Source organism: Chaetodon auriga, chromosome 21 (genome assembly GCF_051107435.1).
Source record: "Chaetodon auriga isolate fChaAug3 chromosome 21, fChaAug3.hap1, whole genome shotgun sequence".
In the NCBI taxonomy this organism is placed as follows: domain Eukaryota; kingdom Metazoa; phylum Chordata; class Actinopteri; order Chaetodontiformes; family Chaetodontidae; genus Chaetodon; species Chaetodon auriga.
Genome location: NC_135094.1, coordinates 4,967,081 through 4,984,104, shown reverse-complemented (window position 1 = coordinate 4,984,104; position 17,024 = coordinate 4,967,081). Strand labels below are relative to the sequence as shown.

The 17,024-nt window shown below is 46.5% G+C and overlaps 1 protein-coding gene across 8 annotated transcripts in view; it reads left to right on the top strand.

The window, feature by feature from the left end:
• abi1a (abl-interactor 1a) overlaps nucleotides 1-17,024 on the top strand; it is a 42,899-nt gene that overhangs the window by 1,191 nt on the left and 24,684 nt on the right. For all 8 annotated transcript variants that reach the window (XM_076721394.1, XM_076721392.1, XM_076721388.1 and 5 more), the window contains exon 2: nucleotides 9,554-9,721. In XM_076721394.1, coding sequence (XP_076577509.1) covers nucleotides 9,554-9,721 — 168 coding nt within the window. The remainder of the gene's footprint in view (nucleotides 1-9,553; nucleotides 9,722-17,024) is intronic.

Here is a 17,024-nt window from a genome sequence, read left to right as displayed (position 1 = left end):
GTTCTTCTTCTTCTCGATGGAGTGATGCTCTGAAAGCCCCCCCGTGTGAAATCGCCATCAGAGCGGAGCCTCTCTAGTGAGTGTGCTCGTTTTAATATAGTTCACAGTGACCACAGATGGCTCTGTCTTCTTCTAATTTCAGCACAGTGACAAAATGTGGTAAGTCACGGCTTAAAAACAGAGTCCGAGCTGTGTTTGGAGAGCAGATGAAGTGACAGACAAACAGTGGCGGTGGTGAGAAAACATTTCTCAGCAGCCCACCATATCAGCTACAGAGGGTGTGTCCGCTCCAGCTGTACTCCCCGAGGACTCCCTGTAATTTAGTTTTCTTCCTCGTCCTCCTCCTCGACGCTTTGGCTCGCAACAGCCGGAGCTCTCAGGCAAACGCAGCCCAATGAGAGGGATGCCATCTTTGACTTTCCCGCCTCTTTTGAAAGCGAGACGAGGCTTTTTAGGCAGTTATTTATCATGATAGATCAGATACGGATCTAGATTCTGGTCTCCACAGCCCGTTTCCCACGATGACACAACACTGAGATCTGTCACGAAAGCAGAATTGGTGTTGAACATCTCATCAGATTTTTTGTTGTTCTTGATGTTCTGAAGTTATTCTCTTAGATAAAATTTGAGCTTTGGTACTTTGGTACTCAGCCCTTGTTTTGAAGGCCACTGCTGACTTAATTCCCCATATTTAGCCATAGTTTTAAAAGCTCACCAGTGCCCACATCTGCCCACATTTTGTCCAAAACGACTTACAGTAGGTGTCTTTAGACTTGATAGGGACAAGGGCCGAAAATGGAGGAGCAGCCCTGTGAAATGGAGTGTTTGATGACGTGCTGGCGTTGGGTGTCAAGGTGCAGTCCGGAGAGGTGGATTTAGTCTTTAAATGTGACCACTGTCGCACAAGCGGACAAGAATCAGGCACCCAGAGGCTCCAAAAACAGCATTTAGATCATCATGGGACTGAAAATCTCCAGAGAGCCAAACTTAATGAGATGTAAAAAAGGCTTCAGATGTGATTTTCACGTGGCGGTGGACAGAGAGCTCGGTGCGCATGGATGACGCCGACAAGCCAATAGACAGCGTTTGATGTAAATGTGCTTCTAACTTTAGCTAAAACCCCCCGAAAAGTTCTGCTCGGTGTGTCTAACCGATTTGCTGCAGAGGAGCACCTTGTTTAAAGCGCTGACGTTAAAAAAAAAAAAAAAAGCAGGATTTTAAGCTCTTCAGCACACGCTGCTCGCTCTGTGTGAGGCGAGTGTCAGACTAACGGTGCACTTTTCATAAGCCCCCTCTGTCTGCTGCAGATAGACGCACACACACACACACATTCACACACATTTACAAGTGTGCACCACGCACACGTCAACATGCCTCAGCTTGAATCAGCTCGTCCTTTCGGCGCTCCTCCCTCGCCTTTCCATCCCTCGGCTCTCCCTCTCCACTCTTGTCATGGAGGCTTTGGCGTTGCGGGCCGAGGTGCAGCTCGGCGGGCCGAGGCAGATGGTGAAATGTCTGCGAAGCGAGGACAGATCACTGCCCCACTTTCTCAACTTGACGGGGACTTTTGCTTTGACCAGTGTGTTTGTGCGCGCGCGTGTGTGTGTGTGCGTGTGTGTGCACCATATGACACACTGACAGGTCAGAGTTACGCTTCCTGTTTGGCCTGCTGACTCTGAAGACCAGCTCTCTGGAAATGCCCTCTCTCTGCGTCAGGAAGTGGCTTAAGAATAGAGGCAGAAAAACACCCTTTCACATTAAGACATTACTGGGATTAATCTCATCTAATCTGGGCTTTTGCGTTTTCATAGTTTCCTGTTTATCGAAGTTATTTACAGGAAGAAAACAACCACGCCTGAAATCTCTTTTGCCCCCTGTCTTTTTTTTTTTCCTCCGTTGATGTGTGTTGGTTTAACCTCTGACAAGGACGCATGCACTGTATGCAAAGTGGGCCACCTGGCCGTGTTGGCAGGACACCCTGAACGGCCGGTCGGCTGCTTGGTTGAGTACAGTAAATACTACAGGTCTGTTAGTCCAGTTCAGGCTGCGTTCGATGGTATAAAACCAAAAATACATCGACGCAACCTGTTTTGAAAATTGATCAACAGTTTGGTCAGCGGTGTGAAAATGTGCAGCCTCTTATAGTTAGATACATATTTAGGTTTTGTGCTGATGGTTGAACTAAAGCAGCGCTGTGAAGACGTCGCCAAGGCGTCTGAGAATTCAAAAACGTTGAACGTTTTTCTCCACTTTTTAAACATTTAATTAACAAAACAATTCATTGATTAAATAATCTGCAGGTTAACTGCTCGCTGCAGTTCAACTCATTGCTCTGAAAAGCACAAAACCTCATTTGAAAATCTCCACACTGTCAACTTATCGGCCAAATCGTGTCCAAGCTGAGTTCTTTATTAATAAGATTATCATGTAGCTGCTTTAAGGTACTTTTAAACACTGAAGGGGGCTTAAAGGATGGAAGAATTCACTTTCAGACTGATTCACTTCCAGAATAATGACTCCTATTTTAGCGTGTGGTTAATTTTAGCCCCGTTTGCAGAACATCCTGCTAACATGTTTCTGATGTTGGTTTCATTACTGGGGATTCAGGGAGGAAACAGAAACAAGGAATAGGGAAATGGAAGTAGAATGTGTGGCAAACCAAGAGGTCATGAGCCCGATCAGAACCAGTGTTGCAAGCGCAGGTCATGTGATGGCGCCTGCTGAGCCAGCATGATGCCCGCTGGTGCTTCCAGTTTGGACCGCGGGTTTGAGATGTGGGCTGTCAGGGTCAGTGCAGGCAGTCTGACACGACGGGAAAGAGGGCCGTCCTCTTAGTGTCCCGCTCATGTAACCTTGGCGTGCCTGTCCTTTGCTGTTTTCCTGAGTGTCTCTTCTGGAAAGAGCAGGAGCCAAATACTGCTTTTTTTTTTTAAACGCAGTTCTGTCTCTCTGGGTTTCTCCGAGTCCTCGTTTCCTGTCCTTCTTTCGCCGACTTTCTCCCTCTCTGCGGAGTGGCCTGGTTTTTCTCCCAGCACGGAGAGGCCTAGCGGCTCTCAGCCTACCAGCCGGGCCCATTCATCCTTTCTGACCACCTGTCACTCCTCCCCCTCAGCCGGCCGGCCCGGTCTGCTCCACGCTGTTGGACTGATCTGTCACATTCTGCTTGGGTGTAGGAGTTTCGGAAAATCGGGAGCACACTGACACGATTGTTTCAGACTGTCAAACATTGTCTGCTTGTGGTTGGTGTTTCACCTGTTTATTCAGATCTTCTGAGATGTTTATTGGTTTGGCCGTGAAGTGTGTTGTTTCAGGTACAGAGCAGCAACTTTCTGCCAGGATGAACCAATTAACAAGTCACTCCAGAAAGGTTAATGAGTTCCCTCCATGTGCACACTTCCCCTTTGTGTCTCTTCGCTGCCACACTGAAGGAATTTTTAATTGTGCGCTGGCAGTTCTTCAAGGTCAGGTAGACCTTATGGCCTCTCAGTCAGCCTCCATCTGCCCCGGCGGAGGAGGAGGAATCAGGAATTCACGGAGCGTACTTCTGAGTTTTTCTAAAGAGCTGAGACTTCACTCAAGGAGGCATTGAAGCTGATAAGGCTGCAGGTTTTCTTTACTCTCAACACGTCCCAGTGTCACTTTCACTACCTGTCTGTCTCCTCAGGTGGCTTCTGTTGCTTTCTCACAGTTTCGTGTTTGAAAGTGCCGAAGCTTTCCCCACGTTGACGAGATCTCACGCAGCTTTTTAATGCCTTCATCCTTTAAATTGAACTTGGATGTAGCTCAGCTTCGAGCGTGCGAGCACTAGTTCCAGCATCTGCAAAGTTCATTCAGCCTGGATACCGGCCACAGCGGCCCTAATCAATATTGCATTGCCCACCTCTTTGGCTGTGCAATATGGTGATACGTATCATGTGGCAATAGAAAGCCGTCATATTGTGTCATATTATGCTCTACTGTTCATTTCACTGTGTCGTAAATCACGCTGGCTTTGCATTCTTCTGCACGGATGCAGGCAGGAGATTTGCATGAAGGCAACGCAAACAAACATGGAGGACAGTGAATGTGACAGAACGGTCGTATCGCACAGCTGTAGACAGAGGTGGTGAGTGAAAGATTACCCATGATGACCAGTAATCATAATGGACAAAATAAAAGGAATAACACCCAGACTGACAGATGCTGGGATTTCTCTGTAGTGACGGGACCGTGAACTTTGTCCTCAGCGTGTCGCGCTGTCTGATCAAATTTGCATCATGGAGTTGCAGTGATAGAAAGTGACACATTCGTCTTCACTTGCTGGTATTTTAGCCATAAGCTATCACTGGATGCGCCTGGCTGATTGAGTAACACTCAGCCAGATCCTGGACACGTCTTTCTTGTAATCTCATATTCGCCGGCTCCACCTCGTTGCTGTCAGACAGCAGCATCGATGGAACAACCCGCCGCCGCCTCGCTGATCCGCACCCTGTTCAAGTCTGCAGTAATCGCCGATCGATACATCACACGCAGCAAAGTGCCGCGTGAGCTCCGTGACCTTCCAGGCGGATTTACGCTCGCTCAGCTCGCGGCTGCACCGCCTTCGCCGTGGGTGCCGCTCCTGCTGAGGCGCTGGGAGTTTGTCAAGAGCTGTATCTGTTTCTCCTCTCCGCCGCCCAGTGCACAGACGAGGAGTAAATCCTGCGTGCTTCCCTTCACCGTGTTTGTTTTTTTACTCCTCCGTGCGTCCCTGACACTTGAGTTCTTCAGCAACACTTGAAAGTTTGAAGTACGGTTTGTTGCAGAATTCCAAACATTCCTGAAAGGTTTTTTTTTTCCTTCCGAGAGCGTTTCCCCTCCGGACAAGCGCGAGCGCATAAATGCAAATGTTCTTGTCAGCTGTGCAAATCCGCGGGCAGAGACGCCGTTTAGTGTTGTTTTATCGTCGAATGTTGGTACATGTTTGAACGTTCAGTGCAGTACAAACAGACGGAGCACATTATTGAACTCTGTCTGAATCCCAGCGTGAAGAGGCGTGTGTCATGTTCCACGCTTTGATTTAGGTGTTTTCTCTCACTTCCCGAGATCTTCTGTGAGTCACATCAGGACGACTCATTTCGTCCATTTCCTACTTGCGCTCGGGCTTCTGGGTGGAGGGTGAGCGGTTTCTGTCCTCGAGGAGGAAGTCTGGACCTTTCCGTCCCACCGTGTCGGTGCAGCTGGCGGGCCCTGACACTGAAGCAGCGCTGCAGCTTGCTCAAAAAGGCATTAATTGCACTTCGGTGGCGGTTGTCGGTCGTTATCTGACCAGACTGGATGAGCGACGGAGTGAAATGGATTTAACCAGTTCAGTGCTTCCAAGCTTCAAAAGCAGCCCAGGGGACAAATCCTTTCTTGTGACTGCCACTCCCTTCGTCCTGCCAAATCTGTCAGCCCACAAACAAGCACACGTACAGCATTTTCTGTCAATCATTCAACAAGATTTTGGAGAATTTTTAACTTTTCTATGACCAACATTGCGACTCTAGCCTTGTGTTTTTCCTGTGTTCAAGAGGTTGTTTGATTATCTAGCTCGCCTCAGCTCCCAGCTGTAATTTCATTGTACATACACACACACACACACACACACACACACACACACACACACACTCACACACACTGTGCATTCCTCTGTACTCCCTTTTTAAACCCAGCTGAGGTGCTGACAGCCTGTCTACTACTGCCTGGATATTCTGGAGTCTCTTTCAGTCATTACTCAGCTCAGAAATATGAGATAAAGTGCCCCAGGAGCGCTGAAGCTCTCTGGGAGCTCACCTCACCTCACTCTTTGCATCTCCTGCTGTGGTGTACTACACTCTACACTCAGCTCTCCGGTGCTGTTATTTACCTTTTGTACTGAGCGAGCACAGGATTGTTCCTTTCCTGTTTGGTTTCTGAGTATCTACTGTGCTCCTGCTGGGTTCTCCCTGATGATGGATGCCATCGGGAGTAAACATTCTTTGGTAACTGAACAACAAATGTGGTTAGTTTTAGGATTTTTGGATGGCTGACCTCTGAAGCGTGAACCAGTGAAAGGACGAGAGTAGACGGCTCTGAGATGCCGCCCGTGGCAGTGCAACCAAGTGTCACATCTGTCCTCCAAACGCCCACCGCTGACCTCTCATTCCAGCTCTGGCATGTGATGCAGGTCAGATCAGTGTTAGCCCGCCGTGACGTCACACATTAGCTTGTGGACTATTGTTTGAAGCCTTGAGTTTGGCATCATGGCACCATGTTGGTTTTTGGGAGTCAGAGGTCACCATATCTGGACACCATGCTTGGGAGAATGCACTGCTCACTTCAATCCTGATTGGATCTGACTGAGAACCTGAGGTCACGCTGTAGTATGAACCTGTCAATCATAAAGTAGCCACGCTGTAAAGCATATCCTTTCATAGTCTATTTTGCTCTAAATGGGAGAATAATTTGCAAAATGAACATCATGCTTTATTGAAACTAACAGTTGGGACCAGAAACTCATTAGGAAACTTTTTACTGAGGTAATGAATCAAGTGAGAAGGAGGGTCATTCTCTCATGAGCTCACATACGCTCAGCTTCTGTTTGCAACCAGTGGAGCTATGAATTAGTAACGAGTTGAGTTATTTCACCCTGTGTTTTAGAAAAACACTGCTCATGCAGACATGAGACAGGATTGCAGCTGTATGACGAACATTCGTTTCCTCATCTTATATGAAACCACGTCTCTCGCTTCATCGTCATCTCTTACTTGGAGCATAAAGCGAGCATTCATGCACAATACATGATAAACTCCCAGACTATGAAAGCCGATTGGACACATCCTAAAAACGTATCAATTACAGGCATTGAGACACAGCAGCTAAACATCACATGTTTGGGTGGAAACATGGAGAACCTTGAATGAATATGCTTGTGAGACCTGCAGGATCTAAAGTTGTATTTCTTCACATGTCACTGTTCAGCGTTGGTGCACTGAAGCATCAATGGTGCTGTTTGTCTGTGCGCTACAGCTGCAAGGTATTGACGAAACCAAGCTAATTATGCAGTTTAATGTTACAGTTACATTTTGCATCACAATCCCAAGGAGGAGCAGTATTTTTAGAGTTTCTAGAAAGCTGTGTTTTCCTTTACGTAGCACAGTTGAGCATTGAAGCTGCAGCATCAATGGTGCTATTTGTCCAAGTTCTGCTGCTGCAAGACACTGACGAAAGCAAGATAAAGGAGCAGACCAGAGGTTTTGTACTGCACTTTGTTGGAAGTTTGGGGGCTTAAACAGTAAAATGAAAGCAGCAGAGGCCAAGATACCCAGGCTCAAAGTCCCCAGTATGAGATCCTACATTTCCCAGAATGCAGCGTCTTTCAGTGGACCCTGCCTCAGAATGAACACACACATCTTTCAAGCTCCACACCCCAAGTTTCTAATGCCGACTTGCTGTTACAGATTTGACATTTCAGGCTAAAACTTGAGGTCTTTCTAGGATTTGGCAGGACAAATTAGATTCTAATGCTGAGAAATTCTCGTGGTTTGAACAACCATCGCTGGCTTGCAGCTTGATATGTGGGCCAGCAGTTCCGTACAGGCAAGCATATGTTGTTCATTAATCTGTTTGAAATCTCTTGTCCCGACACAGCAAAACCTCCGTCCTCTTGAAATTTAGAGACTGCCGTCAGAGACACGAGGCTGTTTGTCTGTTTGTTTGTGTTGTTTCATATATTTTCCTGCAGCTGTTGCTCTGTCTACCACGCTGCATATTGCGGTGTCAGTCGTAGGTGTCTGTGTGTGCACATGAATGACTGTGTGCTTTCAACAGATGGCCTTTTGCTCCGAGCCCTCTGGAGGAATCCTTCCTCCTTCCTCGGGCTGTTATCTCACAGCACATCTGCTGCTCTGATTCCTGCAAAAAGAAACGCCGCTAACGCTGTCACCCCTCTCACCCGGCCGAGGCTAACCGGCACGGCGGCTCTCCAGGTCAGGAGCTTTTAGCCGTACGGATTGCTGCTGGATTAGTTCCTCGCCACCAAGAGGAATCAGTAATGAGAGACGCAGCGACGTGGTTGTTTTCACTGTGGTCGTCCATCCACTCATGACCAGAAGTTCTGTTTTTTACTGTTTTGCCCCCAACTACGCTACCACTGCCCATAATCATCTCCTCCTCCACCACCATCTACCCCCCACTACGGCAGTCTGTTATCAAAGCCCGGTGTCGCCCTCCAGGCAGCGCTCGTTGGACTCTCAGCTTTATGAGCGAGCCGCGTTGGGAAGAGCCCACAGAGATCAAACACGATGGCTCAGTTTGGAGCTCGACGCTTTGCCTCAGCTTGTTTGATGTGCATGTGTCATTACCACAGTTTGTCTGGTTGAGCCACTTTTTAGTCTTTGGATCCGTCGTTTCAAAACAGTGGGGTGGAGGAATGTGTGGGTGTACTACAACAGGACAAATCGTGCATAGCCTGTTTTTTTGTTTTGTTTTGTTTAATGCTGGTGAGTTACTTCCCAGCAGGCAACAGCGGTGCCATCATGGAGGCTCATGACTTTAACATACACAGTAGTTTCTGAACATGCAAAATGAACAGAAATATGGTCGACGGTCGTGCTTCCGTGTTTAGGTTATTGTAGAAAACTAAACTTCAGTTGTCATCCTAAACAAACACCTCGCTTTGTTTTTTGGCCTTGTTAGCCCACTAGGCTAATTAACTAAACCAGCTGCTCTGTGCTGTTGATAATAATGAGCTTCACTGCCTGTAGGCTTGAAAGGTGCAGTATTCTTTGATTGTGTTTAATAGAGATGACATTTACCATCAGAAGCATCTCGTAGTTGCTTTAGAAATTAACCTGCTGGCTAGTTAACCACCTAGCAAAGCCAAAAAACAAACTTAAGCACTTGTTTGTGCAGCTAATGGTCTTGTTTTGGCAGCTAACTAGCAAGCAAGCTAGTTCTTACTTGTTGCTTTTGATACTGTGGTGAGCTTCTACTAAACACATTTAACAAATTCTCAATTAAAAGTTTGTAGCTTTGTTAGCTTCTTTCTTAGCAGGAAACCTTAGCCGCACTCATATCTTTGCTAAATTATAGCTAAATACACAGCTTGTTTTTGGCGCTAGGCAGTTAGCTGTTGGTGTTTGCCATTTGTGACCAAGCAAACATAGTTAAATGCAGTTTAGTGTCCTAGCATTAGCAACTTTTAGCATTGCTTGAGTGTTGCTTTAGCTTGACGTGAAGCATTATGATGCTTCCTCAGTGTATTTATGAATTTGCCTTTAAGTCTTGTGCTGTTCACACTCTGTTCTCAGAGCTTCCAATATGGCTGCCGTAGAATGAGTCACATCATCTCAAATCCCCCCAGAGAGAGTGGGTATCTGGGGAATGGCGGTTGAGTCCAGGGGTGGGGGGGATGTCTTGGCTCAATTGGCCCAAATCCACCACAAACCTGACCTGGATACGGGGCTAGAAGATGGATGTGAATGTTATGTGATATTACCAGCAACTGGGTTCCTCTGCCAGCCTTTTTCATCTTTTTTTCCTCTTCCCCTCTCTAATCCCTTCTCGTGCACAGGCCCAGGACAAGAGGAAAGCTCTGGAGGAGACCAAAGCCTACACCACCCAGTCCCTGGCCAGCGTGGCCTACCAGATCAATGCCTTAGCCAACAATGTACTCCAGCTGCTGGACATCCAGGCCTCGCAGCTGCGGCGCATGGAGTCCTCCATCAACCACATCTCCCAGGTCAGAAATACACACAGAAACACACACCGCAGCCCATACAGCTGTGAAGAATGGTACCCCACATTTCCCACTTCTCCTCTCCCTTTCACACAGACTCTGTTATTTTCAAACACAGTACGAGACCTCTGTGTGTCCACGCTTCCTTTTTATTGGTTTGTCAGTCTTGTCCAAACGTCTGACTGGCTGTCTGTTTGGCGAAATGACTGGTGGCCTGTTTGTCTTTCTTTTAGCATTGCACAACATTTACATTCACCACAGTCAGACTGATTCTGCAGTTATGAGTCTGCAGTGCCGATCACCGAGCAGCGCAGTGCACACAGGGACATACCAGCACTGATATCATCATTCTGCTGCGTGTATCACCTCACACTGTGCGTGCATTTGTACAAACATTTCAGTTCGTGAAGCACAAGATCATTTTCTTCCTTTTTGTTTTTTTTCATTTATTTTGCGTTTCAAATCAAAGAGCGGGACTGTTTTATGGGAAATGTCAGACTTTTGCATTCATGTGAGGACATATTTTGTTTTATCAGGCTGTCAGTCAACCTGAAACAGACATTCCTGTGTGGTTGTTGCATCATGAACAAGTTTCCAATTTATTGTCCAGAACATTTATTATCTCATACATACTTTTATCTGCATTGCTCATTGCCATTCCAGGTAAATGTAGATGCTTGGTAGATGCCATCAGACTTTTTTTTTTTTTACTTTCCTAACCTTTTTCCTTTTGAAAGCATGAGGCTTCTGCCATGTGCACGTAAATCCAGCCGCTCATCCAATGAAGGCATTAAGAGCTCAGACAAATCAAACAAAGAGCACCAGCCATGTGGCATCTCGTAGATTAGACCTGGAGGCGTTCACCTAACCTGGAGCAATCATAACACACTCATGTTGAGTCCGAATATGTAAAATAAACGTTAAAAATGGCGTTCTTCATGCTGTGACGGAGTGATTGGTGTGGAATGGAAGGAGTAGTTCCTTTTGGTTTTGTCTCTCCGGTGCCCGCTATCTGTGTTTTTCCTCTGACGGAGCTTTGCTAAGAGCGCCAGAAATTCTTTCAGGATACACTGAAGGTCAGATTTTCAGTCTAATGGAGGGAGAGAGAGCAGACTTGAGAGACTCGAGGGCTTGAGGGAGAGATCCGGCAAATCAGACGGAAGGCAGAGGGAAATGGAAGACGGACGGTGACAGGCGAAGAAAGGCGAGAGGGAGAGAGAGAGAGAGAGACCAAAAAAGGCATATTTGCACTCCTTCAGGTTTTGAGTCAATATCCTGACGAGCAGCGTTCAGCCGACACCAAGGTCACAGCGATGCCGCCGCCTGCCTCGGTCTCCATGACAACCCCCTGGGCCACTTCGGAGAAGCATATGAAAGACAGTTAGACATGGTGCTTTAGACGAGCGGAGGAAGCCCCGGCCACACGGTAAACTCCAGGCCCGGCCTCCATTGTCTGCCTTCTGTCCCCGCTCTGAGCGCTCATCACCGTCTCTCGTCTCATCTGTGGGAAATTCCGTCCCTCCTGTCCTATTCTTGTGTGCTTTGTGCAGCCACGGCGAAGACGAACTAGATGGTGTCACGTTAGGTCAGATGATGGTCACTAAAGATTTTCCTGTTCTTTTTTTGAGTTTCTCCTTTTTTCATCTCTCCCTCACTTCTCTGTGAAAAAGGTGAATGATTTAGCGGCTTTGCCTTGATAGCTAACGAGAAACTGCAGAATGCCTAATGATCCTCGCGTTCACAACATCTTCATCAGCGTCTAGTTTTTTTTTTTCATGGACAAACAAGAGGAGAGGTCCTAATGCATTTGCTGTAATGAAGCATATCTCTGTTTTAATAATAAAGAGGCAGGGCTGCGAGCTCTGCAGGCTGTGGGTGTGTTTTATTGCTCTCCGCGGTCCGGTTCAGAGGTGGATCATTATCATGTTGCCCTCGCTGCTCATGGATATGAGATTAGCGGCGGCCCTCGAGGCCAGTGTTACACACTGCTGGATGGGTAATGGAGAGGAGGGCCTGGAGCTCTGGTGATATGTGTTGTTTTAACAGAGGAAAGGCGAGGGAAGGAAGCTTCCTCCAGTGAATACCTCTGAAAAATGTGACTCCTTCATCCTCCAGACAGCAATAATAAACACACCTCAGAATTTACAAGGCAGTGCATAAACATACCATCATATCCACTTCTTTCCACAGTCTTCCCATTAATTGTTTTCTGCTTCATGCCTGGAGCTGGGACGCCTCAGGATGTGGCTCTCTTACATTAACGTGTCAGTCAGCGTGTGGCGAGACGTGGCCTGGCGTCAGCGCTGATTCCTTTTGGTCTGCCCACACTTACAAGGGGTTTGCTCTGGTCAGGGTGTGTCTGCAGAGTGGTGGCATGGAAGTGATGCATCCCTCCAAGTTGGATACCGAGTGTATTGTACCGTCCTGTACTGTGATGCAGCACATCTTAGCTTGTGTTTTGCATGTGCTGGGAGGCAGCCTCTGCAAATGTTGAGTCTTATTACTGTAAGGCTGCAAATAATGACACATTTCCTCAGCGGTTCATCTGTGAACTATGTTTTGAATCCATGAAATGTTTTCCTGGAGCCCAGTATGATGTGGAGTTGCTCGATTTGGCCAAACTAACAGCCCAAAATGCAATATTCAAATGACTGTCTTGTAAAGCAAAGGAAATGAGCAAGTCTTCACATTTTAGAAGCTGGACTCACGCAGTTTGGCATGATGAACTACTGAGATGATTTAATGACAGAGACTGTTAAACACATTTCTGCTATTTCCTAAACTGTTAATCCTGCAGTGTCCAACCTTGTGACCCCCCCCAGGCCTCTGGATGCATATCATCTGCGACTTCAACGCTTTCAGATGCCAGGAATGAACGATATCGAGAAATTTCCAACAAATAAGCAAAGATTAGATGAAGATTTGAAAAAAGAAGCAGAGTTTTGTGCTGAACAAACGTGTTTTTCTGCTTTCCCATCCCCTTAATTTGTGCCCCCGTCAGATTTATGTTGTGGGTCCAAACCCTCAGGTTGGAAACTAATTGATTAATTGTCAAGATGCCAGTAAAAGCTGTTCAGTTTCCAGTAGTATCAACATTTAGCTTTGATTTAGTCTCTGCACAATTTGAATCTTACATATTAGAATTAAGCATCATTTGAAACAGCTGTGTTTTTTAGGTTTGATGCACCTTTACCTGAGCTGCTCATTGACATTCAGTGGACGTCCGGGTCGGGCTGCAGTATGACTTAATAGCAAAACGTGCGTGCTTGAATCTGTGTGCATGTTTATGTGTGTGTGTGTGTGTGTGTGTTGACAGGTATTTGTTTGTGCGTCACCTCCCTGCTGTTGTTCCCATTCACAAACCGGGGTCTCTCTGCAGTGCTGAGGCGGAAGGGCTTATGTGGGGAAAAAGCGTAGCTTGTGGGGCGTCCACCTTGTGCTGCGTGTGAAGTGGCTGCTAAGAGGCTGCGAACAGGGAGCGCTTTGTCTGTCCGGCGGAAGAAAATGCCTCACATTGAGAACCTCTCCGTGATACCCCGAATAGAGAGGGAAGAGAGGGAGAATGGTGCATGTGTGTGTTGGGGGGATCATGCACAGACCGCCTAGGAATTCATGCTGCAGCTCCTGTGTCCTCATTAGGAGTTTTTTCTTTCCTCTGACACAGATATGAGTGTCTTTTTTCCAAAAAAATCTGTCTGTCCACGTATGTTTGTGGGAAACTCTGGTCAGCAGAATCTGAGGCGGGAGTCTTTGTGAGGACTGTAGCATCAGTAAGATGTCACACCACCAAGCGACCGCGCGGTTACTGAATCAAATGGGAATTTGAGTGTTCTTGACAGTGTGGCGATAAAGCAGCTGGCGGATTTCTGGACGTGATTTTACAAAATCACATTTTACAGCCCGGTTTTTACAGCACAGCTGTGTTTGACACTGATGTAAATGGCTTGCGCTCCACCATTCGGAGCTGGCCGGCGTGCCGATTGAACCCGGCGACCACAGCGATGAAGCAGCACAGCAGCAGAAAGCAGCTGACACACACACACACACAGCCAGAGTACACTCCCAGTTTGTTCCCACAGCTGCGAGCTTCACTGGGATGCTGTTACTACACTTGCTCAGTATTCTTATCTGATTACATGAGTCAGCCCGCTGCTTGTGTTCAAAGCAGGATTCAGTTTGTAATTGTTATCTCCTCCTGGCACGCATTTGGTCGGTTTGGTTGTTTTCCATTCCAGTCCTCATTCCTCGGATGTACAGTTGCATGCCGTTACACTCTGCTGCTTGTGTGTGTGTGCAGTGCCGTGATAAGTTCACACACACACACACACACACGCATGCAAAGACTTTGCATCTGTGCTGCAGCGCTGGCTTTTTGGCCTCCCGTCGAGGAAGAATGGCACTCATCCAAACAGGAAATGAAGTCTTATAGGTCTCCCTGTGTGTGTGTATGTGCGTGTGTGTGTGTGCTTGTGTTTCCTGCTGATCCTTGCTGTGTATTTTGGTCTCTCTCCTGCCTCTCCTGGTGGTCTCTCCCACTCTGCCTGGCTGTGAATCGAGCTCCATACAGAGTTCGTCTGTATTTTCTTTTGTCACTGTTTGGATGTTTTGTGCACATAAGATTGAAAATTTTTAATTTTTAGAAAGAAATAGTAAACTTTGACTTTCATTCATGACAGAGCGGCACTTAATGATTGTTTTCAATACTGGTTCATTTGAAAATAATAATTCAGCAGTTTAATTATTGGTTTTATAAAGTGTAATGTGAGAACGGCCATTTTCAGATGTTTTAAGTCTGAACCCAAAGACAGTCAAGTTAAAATTAAATAAAACATCTAAAGCATATAAAAAAGTCTATATTAATGTTTGTGAGGCTTGAACCAGAAAACCATTTGCCATGTTTGCATGATTAAATAAATCTATAGATTAATCAATTATCAGAATGTTTCTGTTGATCCCCAAATTTATAGTTTCAGCTCTAAATTTCTGAACCTTTTCTGTTCATATTAAATGAAAATGCCAAATATTTTTAACACATTTTTAACATCTTCAGCTCTGAGAACTTTTGGATTCCTGGATTAAAAAATAATTGATTACCCCAAAAAGATAAACAGATCAGTAATGAAAAGAACAATCGTCTGCAGCTTGTTTTTTTTATCAGCTGAAACATGGTGGCACTCTTCAGGCATCGCCTTCATCTCTGAGCAGCTAATGAGAGTCAGCGGGAGGGAGATTGATAATGGGAAAAACCAGAATGGGAAGCAGTTTTTAATCCATCTGGAAAATTAGTTTGTAAACCAAAATGCTCAGCGCAAAGATCGTTTTGTAGAAAATCTTTTTGTCATCGTTATTTATCGATAACCTTTTCAGCCTCTGGCAGACATTCAGTGTTCTGCTCTGTTTTTCGGTACAGAGCAGCAGAAATCTCATGCCGCCCCCTGGGACTGAAACAAAACAATCATTTTCATCATATTTTAATCTTTTTTTTCCCATTCAAATCCAGAAATGGTTCGGTCTTAAAATGTCACAGAAAAGTGAAAAATGCCCATCACAGTTGATGAAAGCAGACTGGTGCTGATCTGTCTGTCCACGTATGTTTGATTATTCGTCTAATAAGTCCATTTGCTCGAAGGCGTGCGCCTCCGTGTGAGCTGCGAGGCCTTCAGTGTGAAATGTGGCAGCGCTTGGACGCTCATCGTGACTCTGTCCTGCATGAATAGAGGTTAAATTTGAGCGAGTGATGATGTGAAATGCCTGGTGATGTTCAGAGAGTCATCATCTCCTCAGCTCTGCGGTTACTTCCTCTCCCGCTCTTCCTCCTCCCCCTCCTGCTGCAGAGCATCATCATCATTACCAGCGCATTCTTTCCCACTTAACAGCCCTCTGCAATTACATCCAATCATAGCACCTCTGTTCTGCAGTTCCTCCCCATGTAAGAGAAACGCAGGCAATTACTCGACAGCTCCGTATAAACAAGGCTGATGACAGAAGCTCAGATTCAGCTTTCGCTGTTTGTTGTCTCTGTTGTTGTGTGCCTCTCAGTCTGGGCTCGCTTCAGCTCGTATGTAAACTTCAGGGCTCTCTCAGAATGCTGTTTTTGGCTTTGGCCCAAAAGTTAGATCGACAAAAGTCGAGGTGTTTCCACATGTGCTGTGTTAGCAAACATGCCGTCGACCTTGGCGTCCTAACGGAGGTTTTTTTTTCTCTGCTGCGAGAGACAATCTCTGCGAGCTTTACACTTCCAGACCTCTGCTTCTGGCTCTGTCGTACTGCACATTGGGTTACATTTACCAGAGGAATCTGGCTTTTTGAGGGCTGTTAAACAAGAAGCTGCCAAACAGAACTCCCCATGGGGCATTTGACCTCCCATTCTGGCTCGGAGTGCAGATGGAAGCTCCGACATTCTGTGTTTTGCACTGACAGCCCCACCGAAGGGCTTTTGGACAACTGCTCGGCTCCACAGATGACGGCCTTCAGATGTGCTGGCTGTAATCACGCTGAGAAACAGACCAGACAAAGAGGCGTTTGCTCTGCTTCGACAGCCGTGTTGGCTCAGCGCAGAGTTGGGAGTGTTGGATTGCACTGCTCCTACAGATGAGAGCAGATGACATCCGAGTGGGAGCTGCAGCGGCCGAGAGGGTGAAGAAGAATGCGACCGGAAGTTTACCAGTTCAGATCCAGGAATAAGGTGCCCCAGAGCAATGGTCTCTGGGGGTTGGACTTCCCAGAGGGTCACAAGATCAATGTGAGGGGTCATGAGATGAGTGACAACAAAGAAGCAGCAGAATAAACGTCTGTCAAGGAAATTAGAATATTTGATTACTGCAAATAAAAGAGCTGGCGTTTACCTTTGGCCCGTGACCCACCATCACGTTTCAGTGATTGACCTCCAAGCGTTGATGCTGCTTTCATATCTGTTTAAGTATGAAGCCACAGCCAGCATCTGGTTAGCTTAGCTTGGCACAAACACTGGAAACACAGCTGGGCTGTGACTGGAGGTAATAAAATCTGCCTACCAGCACCAGAAATTGGCAAATTTTAAATCGGTAACTGTTCGAAGAGTAAGTGAACAAGACTATTGTCTGTACTGGACTGTTTTTGAACCTCAGCGATCCACCTGGAACGATCCCAGAAGATATTGAAGAATCAATCATTGGTTATACTCGCAGCCCCTCGACAAATCTAACCTATCACAAGGTTTCAATCGACTCTTGAATGTTGCAGCGTTGCCTTCACGGGCGTTGCTTCACACAGTCAGAAATCCAGTGTAACCAAAGGCAAGGATGCCCGTGTCTCCACAAACAAGAGA